The following is a 20,345-nucleotide window of genomic DNA, read 5'->3' on the forward strand; positions in this document are numbered from 1 at the left end:
GAAAATACAAGGTTCTAAATATCCTTCAAGCATAAAGCAAAAGGCTTTATGTCTTGCTGAACTGAAGCAGTGTGCTCCCTGTATTAGTACAAAGAATTCCAGTTTCCTTCCTATCAAAAAACATTTTGTTTCAGTCACACTGAAACAAATGACGTGACTTCAATACAGTGTAAGTATAGCTGAAGCTGTGTCCAGAAATTTTTCTTCAGAACTCTGAAGACACCTATAGAAACTCCTGAGGGGAAAGAATGGTTTCTCACAAGGCCAAGAGGAATATTATCCAAAGCGAAACTTGAGTCTGTATTTCACTGAGTTGGTATTTTTCCGAGGTGTAGAAAGGGGAACCTTTGGCTTGATAGGGCTAGGTGGCTTTTTCTTTTCAGGAACAGTAACCGTGAAAGAAAGTTCTGGCTGCTCCGACTTCTTGAATCTTGGCAGAAAATGGGTAGAGATGTGCTGGGGTTTAACCCGGGGGCTGCACCCTCTTTTGGCTTTTCCTCTTTTATTCAGGGCCACATACCACTCCCGCCCTGTTTTTTCAGTTCTATGTATTGCTGAGGCATAGGTATTATAGCTGTTTTCTTGAAAACGCTCCCTGAACTTGCAGTCATCTGTGAACTTGGCCTAAGGTGGAGAAAAAAAGAGGAAATTTAAGTTGTGGCAATTTTTTCAGCATGTAATAAAATATAAGGTATTGTAGGAAAAAAAAACAATAATTTTGTTGATCTCGGTTCCTCCTACTCCATTCCTTTTTATAAAGGCATGTTTGCTTATTTTAAGGTTGCTTTAAAACTACTATTTTTCTTTCTATATTTCTACTTCATTTATCTTTGTAACACATTTCTGTTCCCTACTTACTTGGTGACATAATATCGATGAATATAAAAGTAACCAGAACTCTTGATACATTTAAACTCTGTTACTATTGTTTAAATACTTTGAAATGTATAGTTACAAATATTTTAACATACTGTTTTTCCTCCTAACTCACCAAGAAAATACATAGAACTATATTACTAAGAAACAATTGCCTGGTAAAATATAAATTCCTGTTCACAGAAATGGGGTCAAAATTATTCCTTCGAAACAAGCTTGCATTTTTTCAATGTTATCAGTGTGATTGAGGCTGCTGAGAGAGAAGTAGCATATGGCCCCCATTAATATTGCAGGTGTTAGAGTTCTTTAGAAAAAAATAATGTATCTTTACTCAGGCATTACAGGAAAGTATATACGACTCCAAGAAGAAAAAAGTCACTCGAGTTACTAAGTATACTTTGGCCAGATCTTACACACACGCAAAATATCTGCCCTTGAAATACTTACAGAATAGTGGAAAAGCAGACAAGTAGACATCCATTATGGTGCAGCTTGATAAATGGAATTATGACAGCGGTATGCAGAGGGTACAATGGCAGCATAGAGGAAGGGTATCTAAGAGGGTGGAGGTGGCCGAGAAGAGGGCAGAAAAGTCTTCCTATAAAAGGTGACATTTGAGCTGAGTCTTCAAGTACAACTAGGAATGTACTCTTACTAGCATTAGAGAGGCAGACAAAATAAGAAAGGATTTTCAGGGAGAAGGCACAGTGTGTTGAAAGGTCAACATGACACTTTCAAATACCTGTAAGTAGTTCAGTGTGACCTCTACCTAGGATGCATGTGGGAAGTAAGGAGATGAGCCTGACAATGTAGGTCAGCACCAGCTCTGAAAGGGCTTAGTTTGCCATATTGTGAAATTTGAAGGAATATGTGGAAGAATGAGGGAAGAGTGTGAACTTGGAGTCAGACATGCAATCAAAAACCAGTTCTGCCAATTAAGCTCTTAGCCTTAGCCTCCTCATCCATAACATTTACAACAATAGGGCTGTTATGAGAATCCAAAAGAGGATTCCGTAGCTTTCATTGAACTTGAAAGATTCCATAACCCTCAAAGAATTAAGAATTCCTGTACTAGTTCAGACTACCAGGTTTCATAATTTCAAGGAGTACTATTTACACAGAATTCCTGTGTTTGAGAATACCAAATATTTTGTCCCCTATATATAAAAACACTAAAAGCTACATACTTCTATATCAAACCAAGAAGTTTTATATGGGAATAAAATGGCCTTTTTTTCCCTTGTTTTTTCTAATAATGCCAAACTTTTCTTTGAAATACTGATCATAACACTGAAATCTAAAAATCTGAATATTGGAAGGCAATCTACATAGATCCACTGTTGAAGTCCACATGGAATTTTTGAGTAGTGCAAGGTACTGACAGTATTAGAAGCCAACCAATATCAGAGCATTTCCAACAGCACATTAATTTTATGTACAATAGTTTACTGGAGTTACTTATATTTAAGTGTAGTTCAATCAACAAAGTTCTATTGGCGGGTTATGAAGCCATATATGTAGATCTTCCACAAGTCTACTGGTGAATCTCTGGATATGATCTCCAGCAGGCTGAAGGCAGGTATTTTTTGTTTGTTTGTTTGTTTGTTTTTTGTTGTTGCTGTTGTTTGCTGTTGTTTGTTTTGTGAGACAGGTTCTTGCTCTGTTGGCCAGGTTGGAGTGCAGTGGCATGATCTCGGCTCAGTGCAACCTCCGTCTCCCAGGCTCAAGCAATTCTCCTGCTTCAGCCTCCTGAGTAGCTGGGATTACAGGTGTGTGCCACCACACCCAGCTAATTTTTGTATTTTTAGTAAAGACAGGGTTTCACCATATTGGACAGGTTTGTCTCGAACTCCTGACCTCAGGTAATCTGGGATTACAGGTGTGAGCCACCGCACCCGGCCAAAGGCAGGTATTTTAAACAGTCACCACCTATGTATGGCACAGCTTTCACCCTGTCTACGATACACCTTGCCAGCCTACGTTTAGGCCAGGACTGCTATGCTGACATCACTTTCGAAGATCACCATTGATTATTCCTATTTTTTATTAGAAAGACTTGCTTACAAATTCATTGTAGATTTGTCTACAGCTGCTTAGCTCTTAAAATGGCTTTCCCATTTGATTAGATAATCCCAGTATTTTATTTCAAAATAAGAGCTATAGACATCTAGAATGTTTCTGGCTCTATAAACAGATAATGAGAATTTTAGAAATGTGTGAAACATTTCATTAAAAAGAGTATCAGGTATATTTACCTTGTCTTGGGGTTTTTTTTTTTCTTAAAATGCAGTTGAATGACATTTTTAAAATGTGTAATACATTATGCCTTGACCTGACTTCTAGGTCTGTTTCACAAAAACAGCGGTGATTGCTTTACTCAATTTTGACAGAGTTAGGTTTTTAAAATGTACTACATTATTTAATATTTTCCCCCAACAGTGCCCAAGAAAATAAAGAAAGAGCATGTCATTTTTAATTGATGTAGATGACAGGCACACACATACATGCACAGGTGCATGTGCAGACACACACCACAGCATTTCTTTTTTTAAAACAGAAATCTATATCATTTCCATTTTAGGGTCTTTCATATGAGTGAAACCCACCTGCCCCACCCCCTACAATTGTTTCATCTAAAATCTTTCTCTTTTCCTCCTCTCTTTTCCTAGAGATTCATATTCTAAAGCTCTTTCTTAAGAGGAGCCCTTTACAGAGATGGCTATTTGGACTTCAGATTTTTCAAAGGTCACCTAACTGTTACCCAGGGTAGAAGTGTGTGGAGTTCTCAGGACCCACACACTACACACAGCCCCTCAGCTGTCCAAATCCTACATTCTACATTAATACAGGAGTAAACGCAGTTAGACTGTTTTGGCTTTCTTAATTGACTTTTAATTTAATGTTTTGTCTGAAAAATTCTTCCAGCTGTGATGGGACACAGAATCATTTGAAACAAACATTTCAGTGAATTTATTCATCTTGAAGGATCGACTATTCCTGTTAGTATTCCCGGTCTGGCTAAAACAAGATGGTGACCCTAAGCAGTATATCTCTGTACATAATGTTGTGCATGGACCATCGTTATAGCAAAGAGTCATAGGTCTTAGCTAGAGGTACTAAAATACATACATTTACCATTAGAAAATTTTGGACAATAAATTTTCCAGGCTGATTTTTATTTTTTAAATCTTTTTTTAATTATAAGAAGTTTTCTAATAAAATATACACTTTTAAAATGATAGAACTCCATTATTTTTCTAGAAAAAAACTCTGAAATTAACAGACTTTTTCTACAGTTAAAGAGTATGAGGTAGAGAGGTGAATCAAATTTCAGATAAGTTGCTGAAATCAAGACTCCTTCATCTAATTGCCTTACCACCATCAGCCACTACAATGAAAGCAATTGTTTAAATATTTGTTTAAAAAATGTTTCATACTCATTTTTCACTAATTTATTCCACAGATATCACATGCTAGGCACTGTGCTAGGTGCCACTTTTACAGTGGAAAACAGTATTAACATGGTCCTGCCCATGTTTTCGTTGACTTAGATTACATTAAAATCTCTTTAATTTCTCCTTGATCTGGCAAGAATAATAACAGGTTACATTCAACAAACCATACGTGCAAAATTAAAATGAAATGTTTAAAATCAGCATTTTTTGTAGTTTAGTATATACTCCTAATTGACAAAAAAAAAAAAAACTTTAAACAAATCGAACTATTTTTTCTTGAATATCCAAATTATTACAAGGAGAGGAAACACACTACTATTAAGAGAAATAAGAACTTTCTGCTGGGCACGGTGGCTCACATCTGTAATCACAGCACTTTGGGAGGCCAAGGCGGGTGGATCATTTGAGATCAGGAGTTCGAGACCAGCCTAACCAACATGGTGAAACCCTGTCTGTACTAAAAATACAAAATCAGCCAGGTGTGGTGGTGCACGCCTGTAATCCCAACTACCCAGGAGACCGAGGCAGGAGAATCGCTTGAACCCGGGGGGTGGAGGTTGCAGTGAGCTGGGATCCTACCACTCAGCCTGGGCAACAAGAGCAAAACTCTGTACTCATCCCTTCTCACAGTGAAGGATCCATTTTAAACAACAGATATTTTTTAAAAGGTCAAATTGAATTCAAAGAAAGCACAACTCCGATTAACTATTTCTGCCAAACCAAAATTAAATAGGTCAATTAAACCAAATAAATTATTTCCAAAATGATATTGTTTAAAAAAAAAACTCTCTAAAATCTCTTCTTGTGGTTTTGTTCCTTAGTAAATACCATGATCTATGATGATTGAGTACCTTGTATAGTGTGAATTAAAGCTGTGCAAATACCAACTCTCATGTGCAACTATAGAAGTAAATATGTAGTATATGAGATACGGAAATAGGAGTGAATTTGAACAAACACCAGTATAAACCTTGGAGTTTGTGTGTATTTAATCAATTTTAATGATTTATTTCAGCTTGTTTTCTTTGATTTGCCTCTTTCTCCTGAAAAACCTTATAAAGTTAACCAAAAAAAGCCAAATCTAAATAATTAAAATGTTGTTATAGACTAATATTATTAAATAACAAAAAGGTTATCATAGACTGTAATAAAAACAACTATAGACCAAATTTTGCTCTAAACTAAGTTTCCTTGCCACATGCGTCACTTCCAGTGCCCCTCCCTCCTTTTAGGGCTGCTTGGTGCCCATCCCTTCCTTCCACCAATGGAGCTGCCTGGGACAGGTACCCTAAACTCAGTTCATTTTTTATACTTGTGCCCAGTTCATTTTTATAGCAGGCACCCAGAGGGCTACTTCTTACTCTTTACTATATAAGCTGTGTGTGGGTCAGCTGTAGCCTTGCCATGCTATCTCCCAGGCATGGCCATATCTCCTGCTTGATACTGGACATTCGTTCCTTCTATATCTCAGTTCTTCATACTGAGCAACCAACAAAATATATAAGTTGGCTTTAATATCACCCAACCTGAGATAATGTAGTAAAGAATATCAACTACAGGATCTCTTTTCTTCACTTACGTAATTTGCCTTAAAATTACTCAGAAAGCAGGCTCAAATGCAGCTCCTCAAGCCCTGTCTCCAGGGACTGTGTTTTTCTAAGTCTGAGGTGAGACCCTGGACTTGATGTATCATTAACCAGTATCCCATGTGGTTCTGATACCCTTGAAGTAAGGACCACACCAGGCAAAACATGGTATAGCATGACTTTCTTTCTGTGGCCCTTAATAACTCCATATAGCTGGACTATTGGAGACTACTGTGTGTCAGGTGGTTTACATATATAATTTAACTCACAGTAATTCCATGGCTGCTATTAGGATAGTAGTATCTGATTTTTTTCAGGCAGAGAAGTAAAGAAAATGATCCATCTATCACCCTGCATTTATTAAGTGCCAGAATAGACCTGTGATTTAAATTCCATCTTCTGATTCCTAGACTAAGGGTCTTTCCATAACACTATACAAACCAAAGCTATCTCCTAGGCTTTGCTTATACAGTCTTACTTGCTCTGAAGTTGTTTCCTGTTAAAATATTGATGAAAGACAAGTGTCACTCTTCAAATCATCAAAGAAATATATTACCATCTCTCACTTTCTGCTAAAATGGATTTCTGAATCTACAAGGCAATCACATCCAGATTTCCTCAATAAAATAGGTCTTTTAACTAGACCTCCACAGTGCAAACTTGAGGGGAAACTGGCCTTTACTGCAAAGGCAGAGTTTGAACCCATTTTTGTGCCTGAATAGCTAGACATTCAATTTTATTGTATATTGAAAGCCCTTAGAGGGCAAAAAAAAATTCTTTTCAAATGCCTTGATCTAGCTCATGCGTGGTCTTGACTGGCAGAGTGGAGTGCTTAGTAAGTTATTTTTTGATGAGAATGATAAGTATTGCTCAAGCCTCCATTTCCCCTTTCAGTAAATATGCTCAGCTTTCAGAGCTGCCGACTCCTCTTCACTCTGCCTGCAGTGCGGACAGTCCGGTCCGGAGTCTCATCCCAGGCAAGCCAGCTGGCACCCTCTGAAACCAGGAAAGGAGGATGTTCTACTCCTTGCTTAGGACTGATCAAGCACACATTCCATGCCTGTTTCGCAAACTCTGCAATTAGCTTTCCTTTCAAACATGATCCCCTAAAACCCTGAGAAACAAAAATAATTCCACCACATGCTTCTCTCTGGATCTTTAAAATAAGCTAACATGTTTTTCCCCAATAAGCAATGAGCTTTCTGCATACTTTATGAAAAGACTGAAGAATACATGATAACCACCTTTTCCAAGATTTATATTATTTAGGGAAAAATCAAGATGGACAACAGAGCTATGAAAAAAGTCACAAGATTATAACCATAGGAAATCCATGCCTCTTTAAGAGGTTGAGCTTGGAAATTTTGCTTTGAAATTAAGTTCCTTGGAGAAAGGAAAACCTAGTAGATAAGGGACACCTACAAGCACGCAAAGTTTGGATGTGAAGAAGAAAAGATCAGTGATAAATAGGAGTCGGGGGCTGGCCTGAATAATTTAAGGGTCACAGCTGCCTGATCCCAAAATCAGAAAGAAAGAGATTAAGGATTGTCAAACAGCTGCCTGAGAGCAAATTCAGGAAAATCTGTTTAAACATTGCGTGGAACACTTTTCAGGCAGTACTCTAAGTGTTTTACATGTATTATCTTGTTTAAAATACTTAACTATCCCAATAGATTGTGACTTTAATTTTCCTTCTTTTGTAGTTGATAAAACCAAGGAATAGAGGATGAAGTAAAATGACACAGTTAGGAAGTGGTAGAGTAGGATTCAGCCTGGGGCAATTTAACTATGTCTTTACCATCACACTCAAGGCCTTCCACTCCTAGTCTGGACCCACCTCAGATAAATCTAGAAAGGCTCTCTAGGGGACTTTCAGTAAGGATGCCCACCTGAGGAGGGAGCAGGGACAGACAGACAGATAAAAGCAGAAAGAGTGCTCAGTCTCAGAAGCTACCTTAGCAAGGGAATGTGTTGAGAAAGAGGGTACAGGCCACAGCTGTGGCTTGGAGTAGCCCTCATGGCTCTTTGGAAAGTAATTATCTCCTCCTGCTGTTGATGATTCTTGATACATTTGGACAAAGAGAAGACCATACATCCTCATCCTTGTAAAGAATGCTGAAAAATCTACACGATAAGAATGTGGTTGCACTGCATATTTATAGTATGCCAATAAAGGTTTGAAGGAGAGCTGCCTGTAGATCAGGGGCTTGAATGAGTCCAGGGAGCCCACATTTAGATGGCTGAAGCTCAAATAAAACTTCTCCGATGGGATTAACAAATTTAGCACAAAAATGGAACCAGCATCAATGCTGCCTGCCTGAATCTGCTCTGGCCTACCCTTTCAGTTTGTCATATTTGTGTCTATGGCTGTAAAATATTTACTAAATGAAGATTTCTGTGAGCAAAACAGATCTCTTTTCTGTTTTGAAAGTTTATCTTGGGAGGCAGGAGTTTCCTATGCAACTCGTCATTGACAATGAATAACCAACATTTGTAAAATTCTGTGGCAGACACATCCCCTCTTCTCTAGATTCTAAAGTGAAGTACTGGAGACACAGGAGTAGACGGGGGAAATGCCATTTCAAAAAATGTGACATGAATCAAAGAGAAAAAGAGGTACCTAGAATGGGGAAATTTGCAATTTTAACTATAAGCCTCAAATTGCCTGTTTATTTGCCTATTAGAGTGCTATAAATATTCTAATGATGTGCCACAGTATTCATTTTTATATGTAATACGAAAATATTTTCATGCACATATTAATTTCTATACACTAAGAGGTGAAAACAATGTAATTGGTTCCAAACAAAATTTAATATCTTCTTTGAAGCTAACTTTTATCTACCAAGCACTACAGCATTTAAAGAGAAAGAGAAAATTCTAGGAGGATATAGTTCTGGTTCAATCACTTGTTAACTATGTAACCTTGGGAAAATGATTTAACATTTATGAGACTCTTTCATCACCTCATTATCTAATGAGATAATGTGAGCAAAAGGGCTTTTTAAGAACTATGAAAGTACATTATCTCTGCCTAGTAGCTAATTTTTAGTACTCTGATTATTATTACAAAAACTGAGTTGAATATTTACAAGTATCCATGAATATTTCTCAGTACAGTGGGGGATTACTTTTCCCAGAATTCTATTAATATTTTATATTTTTAGTTTACATTTGCTTTGTAGATAGAACTCTAAAAGTACCCTTTAAACGCCTCTGCAAAATTTTTAATTTAAAGCAACTCACAAATTACAAGTTTAATCCTAAAAGTCTATGAGTTTTTAACCTTTTTTGGGGATGATGTAAAGTTGTAAAAATCAGAACTCTTAACTAAATCAAATAATCGTATTTAGAGTTACAAAAACAATTTCCAAGCATGTTTAACTAGAATGTGAAAACAGGAAAGAAATCAACTGGGCATAAAACTGGTAATTGCTAGCGTTAATACTATTTCTAAATTCAACATCTTTAAAAAAATAAATCACTTTATAATTTAATTAGGTTTTCACCTAGAGGAAAAGTGCTAATAAATGCTCAGATATGAGAAAGTGGGCTTGGATAATTGATTTAAAAAGAATCCACATAATCATAGGGCTTAATATTTTTATCTACAATTTAGCTCAAAGTCATCAGAATGACTTTTATATCAAAGAGCTTCAGTGAGTGACAAGAGCAAGACTTGCTTTGTACTGTTTAAAAGTCATTATTCTGTGAAATAACTTTAGCCTGCCAAGATGAGAAAGAATAACAGATGCTGTTTTTGCATTATCTGCATTATTTCAACCAGCCATCCTTAGACATTTGGGTCAAATTTCTAGAAATTTGTTACTTGCATTTGACAGAGGAATCATGTATCTTAACCTCTCAGTCTGACCTTTCTAATTGGCTTCCATTTGTAATATGTTACTTTCTGTGGCAATTATCCTTAAGCTGTTCCAAGTTTAGTCTATTTTTTTGCATGTACTATGGCATAAATCAGAATATTTTGAAAGTTAAGATTTTCACTCAAAACCAACCAGTCAGAGAAAGTTTCTTTGCATGCACTGTGTATTATTATGAGGTTAGATTTTGAAGGTGTTTTAATCTTTTATAAACTTAAGGTAGACTGAGGAAAAGTTATTCCGTTCAGATGTGTTTAATCGTTGTTTTCTATTCTGTATGTGGATTTTTTTTTTTTTACTTTTTTTTTTCCAGCCCTCATGAGAACTCATCTGTCTGTGGATTTTAAATAATATTTTAAAATAAAATTAAATGCCCTGAGAATGATACATTGGACTTTGGGAACTCACGGGGAAAAGGGAGGGGGCTGGGGGTAAAAGACAACACATTGGGTACAGTGTACACTACTGGGGTGATGGGTGCACCTAAATCTCAGAAATCACCACTAAAAAACTTTTTCATGTAACCAAATACCACCTGCTCCTTAAAAACCTATTGAAATGAAAAATAAATTTTAAAAAGTAATACGCTACTTTTTTCACAGTGATGCAGAATGTTGTCCCTTAAATAAATGAAAAAATTAGAAAAATATATTTCTATGAATATTATACTATAGCTTGCTAGAGTATAGTAACCAGCTGAAAAAATGAAATGGTAAATTGTTTAATAGTTCTTGCAATGAGCGATTTAAGAGTTTAACAAAGGATTTCCATTGATATTACTAAAGTGAGATTTTAGTAATTTATTATATTTAGATTATATTTAGACTGTTACCCTATAATAATAGGCAATATTTATTGAGCACTTATAATACACCAAATAGTATTCTTAGCACACTGCATGTATTATCGAATCCTCAAATAACTATAGAAATTGTTCAAATTCTGTCTCTTCCAAAAGATATTAACAAATCACTTTAGATGTTAAGAAAAGTAAAATTATAGAAGTCTTACACATTAAACCAAGTGGTATTCTCACTGAATTTTTTAAAGATCTATAAAATCAAATTATATATGGTAAGTTTCAATTGACTGCTATCAATTTAAACTTTCTATAACTTTGAAAATGGAAAAAGTGATATTCCAATAATTTATTTAATAAAGACTATAAAGAATCAGGATTAAAGGACTAACTTTAAAGAATAATTGCTTTCAAAATGTTTTAATGTGAAGAAAATAAGTATGCCACTGAAAAAGCATAAAGCATCTTTAAGTGCAGTGTGTATATACTAATACAAATAAACAGAATCTGTGAGTGGGAAAACTAAGCGGAACATATTTTGTTATCTTTAAAATGTTTTAATACTTCCCAGGTAATGGGAACTTTCATAACAAAGCAAATAAATAGTTTGTGAATTGATTACAATATATAAAACTGGTCTGAATAAATTTTTGAGAATGCAAAATTAGTTTTCATAGTATTAAGAAGTCATAATTTTGATGTGACAAAAATACAAGATAAAAATTCTTCAAATTAATTAAATAAAATTTGTCTATGAAAGTCAGAGTCTTCTAATTATTGTTTTTTCCCTCCCTACTTGTTAATATGAAAATACTTTACATTACTGAGACCCAATTTGGTATTATGAGTAGCCTGTAAAATTAAATAAGAACCTCATCTACTTAGCACAAATACAATCACTATAAACTTGTAAGTTTAAAATGTGATGAAATATGTTATTGCCATATTTCTTCTTACGTGGGCCACTTCTAAGAAATAAGTGGATGGCTACCCATTTGAGAACTCTATTTTCAAATACACTTATGCTTAAACTTTTTATAGACTCTATAATATCTTTTAAGTAAATTAAGTATTTAAATTATTACTTCTAGAAGCACACAAAATTATCTTGGTTAAATGTAAAAACACTTTCTAAAAGTTAAGTTCTTTGGGCAAATTTTCCTACCTACGAATTTGGAAAATTATTCTGTTTTACAAATGTAAAATCTTTATAGCACCTTTAACAAATATAAAGTGGTTCTACTTACACTTGCATGGAGTTTTCCTTTTTTTGACATCGCTAAAAATTTGTTGCTGAAAACTCCTCGTATTCCTACAATCCCCTGAGACACAGCAAATATTTCCAAAATACCTAGGATGACAGAAATCCCAAAATAAAACACAGGCTCTTCTTTATATCATTGTGAAGAATTAAATTTCTACATAGATTCTTTCCATTCTTTATTATTGTGATTTAAAAAAAGAACTTAGTATTTAACATCCTTATTGTTCATGACATTCACTATGTTAAAAACAAAGAAATCTAGGATTCAAGGGTTCATTTAAAATAATTTCAAGATTCAAAAATTTGATTCTACTTCATCAGTAATTATTTGGACAAATAAGTTGCTTTTAGTAAACAATGAGCATGAAGTTTTCTCAGGTTTTTAAGAAATTAAAAAGACATTTAAAAAATGTTTTTCAAAATAATTCTCCTCCATTGTTTCTTCATCAAAGATAATACACTACTTTGAACATTAAAGCACAAATCTGTGCTCAAGACTAGTATAACTATTTGAAAGTCTGAAAAATAATACTTATTTACATTAAATAAATTCCTCTACTCTAATTATCAAAGTTATAATGGTAGTTACAAGTAAACATATACCATACTCAGTCTTTTAGTGACTGCATTTAAAGACTACATATAAGATACTGGAAGCATTATAAATAACTTGAAATTATTGGTTCAATGAAATGTTTAATGGATTATGCTTTGAGACATTTGCATTTTGAATCATTTCCTAGAAAAAATTAATGAGATAATTTATTACATTGTTGTTTATATTTTGTATTTTATAGTTAGCATTATGAAGTCAATGACCCTCTGTCTCCTACAGTAATTTCAAAGTTCACATCCACTGGATCAAGAGAGTTACACACTACAGTTCATAGCGTAGTTTAATAAGATAAAATGCATAGTCTGCACTTAATTAGAAAGCATGCTTATTTAACATAAATTTATGTATTTTATATGAACATGAAAAAAGCATAATGTTTTTTATTAGTTGTCAATTTCAAAATTTTTAAAAAGAGATTTTTAGCTCAATAGAGCTAAAAAGGGACCTGTCTTAGAAAGGAAAAAGGGAAGCCAGGTGCAGTAGCTCACACCTGTAATTCCAGCACTTTGGGAGGCTGAGGCTGAAGGATTGCCTGATACCAGGAGTTCAAGACCATCCTGGTCAAAATAGTGACACCGCATCTCTACTTTTAAAAAGGAAAAGAAGGAAGGAAGGAAGAAAAGAAGGAAACAAAGAAGGGAGGGGAAGGAAAAAAGAATATCTCAATATTTCCATCTATAATATTCTGAGCATATATACTAATTAGGATATCTCAATAGGACTCTGCCAAATAGAGAAATTCATCAGATTTTCTTGAAATAGCAAACTCTCCCTGCAGTATTTGAGGTACATATAAAATTAGTCTGTTTACCAAAAACAAGAAATATTTTATAAATACATGTGAGTAACTTGATTGAGCATTTATATTGTGCAATGTGAACTAATATCTATAATTCTAGCAAGCACTGCTGTTTATTTATTCAACTTGGTTTCTCAAAAAACTTGATTAGAAAGTTTATGTGAAAAAGGGGATAACTGAACAACTTATTTAAAAAATAGATGTTTTTAGCCCAAAGTAAATAAAACACACTTTAGGGAAACTGCAGGTACCAGTTCATTAATAGGTGTTTCTTTAAATTGAAAAACAGAAATCAATTATTGGAAACTACTTTTGCTTTTAGAAGGAAAATGAAAAAAAAAAAACCCACTGGTGCTGTATAAATCCTTTCCTTCAAAATGTTTTTTAAATTCTATTTATAATAGAATTTATTATAAACATTATTTGAGTGTGCTTCTAAACATTTAGAAGCATTATCATTTTATCATATATTAACAAATCACACCAAATGCTTTGTAAAGTTACTCTACACAGATATAATATGTTATAATATTATTACTAAAGCATGACTATAACAGTGATACAAAGTTAAATTTCTATCGGAAATACGGAATGATATTGAGAAGAGCATTAATGATTTTAGATATTTGGGAGATGGGGGATGTGACTGTGAATATTTATGTAAACATGTGCTTTCAAAAATAAGAAAGAAAGAAAGTGAGAAATTGTATATGTGTGGAATGATAGATACAAAAGGGACAACATGGAGTTGATAGAGGAGAGATTTGGTTGTATATTTCTTCCAATTTACTCATGGTGCTAGATTGTTAGAGGCTTTTAATTCCATTCTCTGGAAAATTATCCGGTTTTGAACATGCAGATATATTGTATATCAATGAAAAATACATGGTAGAATAAAAGATTAAAGTCTCATAAGTGTATGTGTTTGTATGCTAACTTTTAAGATGTTGAGATAAAAAGGCTTTATAAATATTTGCTTTAATGGAAATACTACTGCTTTGCTTAAATAAATAGTTTCTGATAATTAGCTTATTCTCTTTTTAAACAAAGACCCATTTAGATGCATTTAGCATGTATTTCAATACAGTGTACACTCTGTGTATATATTATGTACAATTTGCATGTAATGTATTTTAAATATGGGGAAGATGAAATAATATATGTGAAAGTGTTATTATTGTATTACATATTGCAGGGTTTCTTCTTAAAAGTTCCAGGATAAAAATGATATATTGCCTGAGAATTAAAAGATTTTATAACTTTAAGAAAATTATCTTTAACTGAAAGCTTAAAAATAAATTTTACATATATCATTCTATTTAATATTATAAAGAATGCAGGAGATGTAAGAGATGAGATTAGATGAATGAATTATTTTTCACATGAGTAACTTTGGTATTGATCTTCTAAATCTTACTATAATTATGACCTAATATTAAGAACACTGTTATGATCATAATTTCCAAAGTAATGTCAGCAGTGATTTCACAATGACTTGTTTTCTGGAGCAGATTCAATGAGTTTCACAGTTCAGTTTCCTGCCCTCCTCCCCAAAACATCACAGGCCTATTGATTTTACTATGACAAATCTCAGTAACTCATTCAGGAATTCTACATAATTTTTTAAACCCATATGCCTTAAATCACAAATATATAAATTTTAGAAAACATTTCTCTGACACTGATTTTTTTTAATTTCAGAAATTTTCTGAACTTTATCATCGGGAGTCACATATATTAAATTTGATGGAAACTTACAGTTCTCCTTATGGATGCCAAGGCAGTATTTCTAAGCAAAATTGTGGAAGGCCAAGCTTGTCTCGTAGATGGTATATAGTCAATGACTGTTTGCTAAATTTGGCTGCCTTCTTTGATCCTCTCACTACCTCTCTTTTCTCTTGTCAGGACACCCCATGCATACACAAGTATGGACAAGTGTCTTAGTACTCTCCTGCTACTGTGGCCTTCTCCTGCTTGAGAAGGCACTGGGTGGAGGGGTGGCTCAGTGTAAATAAATTCACATTAAAGTGCTACTGATAGTGTGTTATTTTTCTTAAGGTGTTCCCATTTAAGAGGGTCAAAAGAAGAGGAGAATGCTTAACAGAAGGAATTATTCTCTCTTTGTGGAATTTCAGCATTGACACCTAGGCTGAAGAAGGCAAGAATGTCTTGGTGTCTCTCAGCTTATACACACAGTCTATTCCACTTACACATTATGATATAAGTTTACTTCCATAAAAAACACATATTTCTAGATTTTTTACTTAGTCCTCTGCAGATTTCTTACTATAATAGGGCTCTATTGATAGTGGTTGATAATAACTATACAAATTTTTCCTTTTTCTCTCTTTTGTTAATGAATAAAATATAGAAAAGCACAGATATTCCATGTATTCAGAAGCTTTCAACAACCCATCTGAAAATCCCCAGACAAAAATATTTTAAAACTGAAGTTTCTCTACTTGCATCCACAAAGTAACAGATATGCTGTGCCAAGTTATCAAATCTGAATCTTGAAATATTCAGTTTAGCAGTCTTCACTGATTAAATTAGCAACAGAAATTTTCCGCTTGATTTTTCTGCATAGTAGATATAGATTCTGATTCATCTAGGCTTGGGGGACTGTCTAATGACTCCACATGACCCCAAAATTGGTAGTGAATTTAGATTTTTTTAAAAAGCAGTAACATTGACGATTCTATTAGCCAAAATATGTGCTTGGAATTTTCATATTTTATGTAAACGCTTTGAGTTTGTGTAGCCAAAGCCTTAAACTTTTCTTCCCTAAACTGACAACTACTTGATTGCCTATTCTTCAATGGCCCAAGGTAAGTCAACAGAAGCACTGTATTGACATTAAACTTGAAGGCATATATATTAAAGCAAACCCGTTGTTTCCACGCAATAGTTGGGTCACCTATCTTGTCTTGTTCATATTTCTTCATTTTTCCACAGTATTTCCTCATAATAAGGATTTATATATAATGAGCTTGATTTCATTTTCTGTGTTCAAAACTTGGAATAACTATTGTGTAAGAGAAGCTAAGAATATATTAACTGGTCCATGTAAACTAAACAAATTATGTTTGAAAGTCCATGGTCATGGTGTACTTCTCACGGTGAAACCAGAAAACATTTGCAATTTGCAAAAAAAAAAAAAAGTTTACTTTCAAATAATATACGATTATCTGTTCTATAAGACAAATACTACAGAATATCATTAGGTTTAAAATAACTTGTTAGAATGCAGTTTCATGGCAAAGCTTTGACTTTTCTGAAGTATCAGGGTTGTAACAAAAAGAATAGGTTTTCTATCATCGCTAACTCACCCACAGTAGAAATAGAGGATGAGATCAAACTGAGGTATCCTCTGTGGCCCTTGATCCAGCCCTCTTTTAGGAGATTTAAACACATTTCCTCACATACTCTAAGAAAGGTCATGGCCAACACCTTAGTTTACACGAATGTCAGGAAACATCAAATGCTGCCTTCAAAGAGGTAAATGACCAACTGTAATTAGTAAGTTTCTGTTTCTTTTACAGCTAGATAATGGCAGAGATCCATGTTAAATTCCCAAATTACATGCAAATTCTGCATTGATCAATGGTAGTAAAAATTTTATGAAGTAGTATTAGACACTCCAGACAACACAAAGCTGAAAATCACTATGATTTGAATATTTGCTATGCTTTCTTCTGGGAAAAAAAAAAAACACTCTGTGGAAGACAAACAACACAAAAGTAACCAAAATATCATGCTTAGTGAGATAGGTATCTTATGTTGGGTACATGATTTATGGCATGAATGAAAGCAAGTCGTGAAAGACACAGAAACTAAACTCTGAAAGGTTATTGTAAACAGGAATAAATTAGGAAAAAGTTTAAATAAAGTTTTTTGTCGGCACTGTTTTAGGAAACATCCCTGTTCTCTTGTAGATATCTTTCAACATGGATTTTAAAAGAAAATGTACATTTTACATACTGGGTAGTGGTCAATGTCTTGTTTATCTGGGTGCATTCTTTTGGATCTGCTCTTATTTTCCCCCCTTTGCTTTTCTACAACATCCCCTCTAGCAAGGCCTAAGCTGTAAAACTATCTTCGTCTCATATAGCGTCTTCGTAGAGAAGATGGTGAATATCCTGGGAATGAGCCTTGCTTTCTGAGATCTCTAGCACACCTAAACCCTCCCCAGAAGCATTCTCTGAGCTCCCTGGGCTCCAACCTGCTGCTTGCTGCCTGCTAGTTTGGGGTCCTCCCTTGAGCTCACGGAAGTTATCCTCTGTTGGTGCTGTCATGTACGCAGGGAGAGCGGAAATGCAGCCAGGAGACAGCAGCGCTCACAGTCACCTGTCTTTCAGTGTCAGCCTGGTTGCTCCTACATGTTCCTAACTTACTCCATCTCAGACCAGTGACTCCATGAGTCGCTACAAGAAGAACAGAAGAAAGAAAGTTTTCTTGTAAGAGAAGGAAAGGTTGCCGGAAGTGGGAATAAGCTGTGATGGCGGATGGAGTCAAGAGACCGTTGAGACAAAATGAGAAGGACGAATGGAAATAAATAGATGTTACTGATTATTCCTCAAATCTCAGAAAATTCCTTCACCCCAACAGATCTTGCCCTTTATCCCCCAAATGAGCAGTTATTCGATGAGTGAAATAAACTCTAAAATATGGAAATAGTTTCCTTTCGGGAGTGTGAGGGAGGCCCTGGGACTCGCTGGTGCGTGCGCGGAGGGCCCTCTCTCCAGCTGGGCGCTCCAGGCGCCCTCACCACGTGCGCCGCAGGCTGCTGAATCAGCGCGACCAGATAGACTAGACAGACGCAGAGGGGCGGGCATAGACCTGCTTTTCTCTCAGCATGAACCATCAGGTCTTCCACATTAGGCCCCCTTAACCCACCGAAGGAGGCTAGCCAGCCTACCGCCTTACCCACTTGAGCGCCTCCGACCCCGCTTTGGAGACTGCTGGCTGCCACATTTTCAGCCCGCCGGTGGCGTCCACGCTCCTCTGGAGCCTGTGTAAGAAGGAGCTCAATGCCCCGTGGAGTTGCTGGTCTGAGATGGAGCAAGTTAGGAACATCTAGGAGCAACCAGGCTGACACTGAAAGACAGGTGACTGTGCACGCTGCCGTCTCCTGCTACATTTCCGCTCTCCCTGGGTAGGGACAGGGAGACAGGCCCTGGCTGGGGCTCTGCCTGGTGGACCAACCCGCGCTGGAAGAGCGATCTGGCCCTACTGAGCAAAAGCCCCACAGAGATCTCCCCACTCCTACACACAGCCCCAAACCGTCCCTGCCCCCAGCTGCCTAGAGGCAGTGAAGGGAAACCAGAGGAGTGGCTGCGATGGTCTGGAAACATAGATGGGGTGGAAGGGAAGAGGAGATGAGAAAGGAAAAAAGAGAGCGTGCTGAAAGAAAAAACTCAGAGGGAAAATTTAAAACTTTGTTTATAAAAAGTCCTACAAAATTTGCATCCCTACCAAATGTAACCTCTGCGTTTCTTCTAAAATAAGGAACTTTCCCCTAACTGTTCTTGGGGACCAGAGGCTGGTCACTCTCCTAACACGGTGTAGTCGTGGTCTTAAGATACTAAACGTTGTTAAATCCAACTCTGGAGTTAGTAATTTCAATGTTTATCAAGTCTCCCTCTCTAAACGCTTTCAGTTTTCCAGAGCACAATCTTCTTCCAAGCAGGAATGTCTGTCTGGTGTCCCTTAGTTATCTGTCTGTCTGTCTATCTGTGTATCTATCTATCTAACTATCTATCTATCTACCTATGTGTATACATTGTATACATAGACTTATATACATATATGCCTATACATATACAATATTAATTTGAGGTTTATGGTAGCGGTTGGAAGAGGGAAGTATTTGGGATTTGATTCTTCTTTTCAAAAAATAACTTCAGTTATGCATAGGGAGAAGGGCTGCTCTTTGATGCCTAATGAAAAATGCCAGGCTAGTTCATAAGCAGCAGGTAAACAAATTGAACGAGAAGAAATGAATTTTTTTTTCTCTCCTGTCATGGCTGAGGACTCGTTTTTGAGGCTAGAGCAAACTGGAAACAAGGTACCCCTCTGGGCACCAGCCTCTAGGTAACATACACCTCAGAAATCGCAATTCCTCATGCCCAGGAGAGGGGTGCCTGTGCGCACGCCACATAGATGCATCTCCACCCAACCCGCCCGGCTGTTTCTGAGGATCAGCTTGGTCCCAGTGGCCTGGGCTCAGGAAGGTGAGCCTGTGGCCCGGGGAATACCTGCTGTCCCTCCCGAATCTTCCGCGGCCGCCTAGGACGGGTTTTGTAGGAGAGCGAGTAACTTACTTAACATATTGGCTTCGTGGGAGCCATTGACTTTGCCATCCGGGTAGATCTGCAGATGGAAACCGATGCCCACTCTGCAGTAGAGGCTGCCGGTCCGGCGCCCCGAGGGGCTCCACTGGAAACTGCTCTGCTCCAAGCCACTTCCTTGGCTGCCCAGAGAAGCTGCGGGGGAGGAGGAGGCAGAAGAGGAAGACATAGCGCTACTGCTGCTCTGTCTGCTGCTGGAGCCTCTAGGGTTCCTATCAGTGGCAGCCGGTCCGGGTTGCCCTTTGGGGGCGAGACGCTTCTCCCCGTGAGCCCAGGCGCTGAGGATCAGGTGGCTGAAGAAGAGGAGGAGAAGGAAGGACAAGCTCATTCTTCCAGCCGCGGGGGTCCTAAGCGCATCTTGTAGGGCTGATTCTGGGCTCTGTAGCCCCTGTGCGGCTGCGTGCCTCTGGCGCTGCCCGCCTCGCCGCACCGGGTGGACATAGCCTCGGGGAAGAGAAGGGGAGAGGGTAAGAGAGAGGCCACCCGAGCGGATCTCCGCGCTGGCACCGGGATATTTATAACGCCAGTGATCTCACTGCTCCGTGCACGCCTGAGAAGCTTCCCCTCACCCTCGGCTTTGTGTACTCACTGGCCGGTGCGGGGAGGGAGCCTCGCGGTCCCAGGGGCGGGGGATGTGAAGGAGGGAGGAGATCCGAGCGAGTGAGTGGGAGGAGAAGCTGGGCTGAGAGAACCTGCGCCCCGGACGCTGGGTGCGCCCA

The 20,345-nt window shown here is 36.8% G+C and overlaps 1 protein-coding gene across 2 annotated transcripts; it reads right to left on the reverse strand.

Moving 5' to 3' along the window:
- Window positions 1-11: 11 nt before the first annotated feature.
- Window positions 12-20,041, reverse strand: FGF5 (fibroblast growth factor 5). Of its 2 annotated transcripts, XM_032149151.2 has the most exons (3): window positions 19,600-20,041; window positions 11,845-11,948; window positions 12-624 (listed from the first exon to the last, which is right to left on the reverse strand). In XM_032149151.2, the coding sequence occupies exons 1-3, from the start codon at window positions 19,952-19,954 to the stop codon at window positions 277-279; spliced, it is 807 nt and encodes a 268-aa protein (XP_032005042.1). In that variant the 5' UTR covers window positions 19,955-20,041; the 3' UTR covers window positions 12-276. The 2 variants fall into 2 exon arrangements, with proteins under 2 accessions (XP_032005042.1, XP_032005050.1); XM_032149159.2 differs by lacking the exon at window positions 11,845-11,948 and having other exon boundaries at window positions 520-624.
- Between the last annotated feature and the right edge of the window lie 304 nt (window positions 20,042-20,345).

This window comes from Hylobates moloch, unplaced genomic scaffold (assembly GCF_009828535.3).
Source record: "Hylobates moloch isolate HMO894 unplaced genomic scaffold, HMol_V3 SCAFFOLD_2, whole genome shotgun sequence".
Lineage (NCBI taxonomy): Eukaryota > Metazoa > Chordata > Mammalia > Primates > Hylobatidae > Hylobates > Hylobates moloch.

Bases quoted from the DNA above. Each gene is read 5' to 3' on its own strand.
- FGF5 (XM_032149151.2), bottom strand. From the start codon at position 19,954: ATGAGCTTGTCCTTCCTTCTCCTCCTCTTCTTCAGCCACCTGATCCTC. The intron at 11,949-19,599 runs GTAAGTTACTCG...CTGTCATCCTAG, and splicing joins CCACGAAGCCAATATGTTAA to GTATTTTGGAAATATTTGCT. The intron at 625-11,844 runs GTAAGTAGAACC...TCTCCACCTTAG, and splicing joins AAGGAAAACTCCATGCAAGT to GCCAAGTTCACAGATGACTG.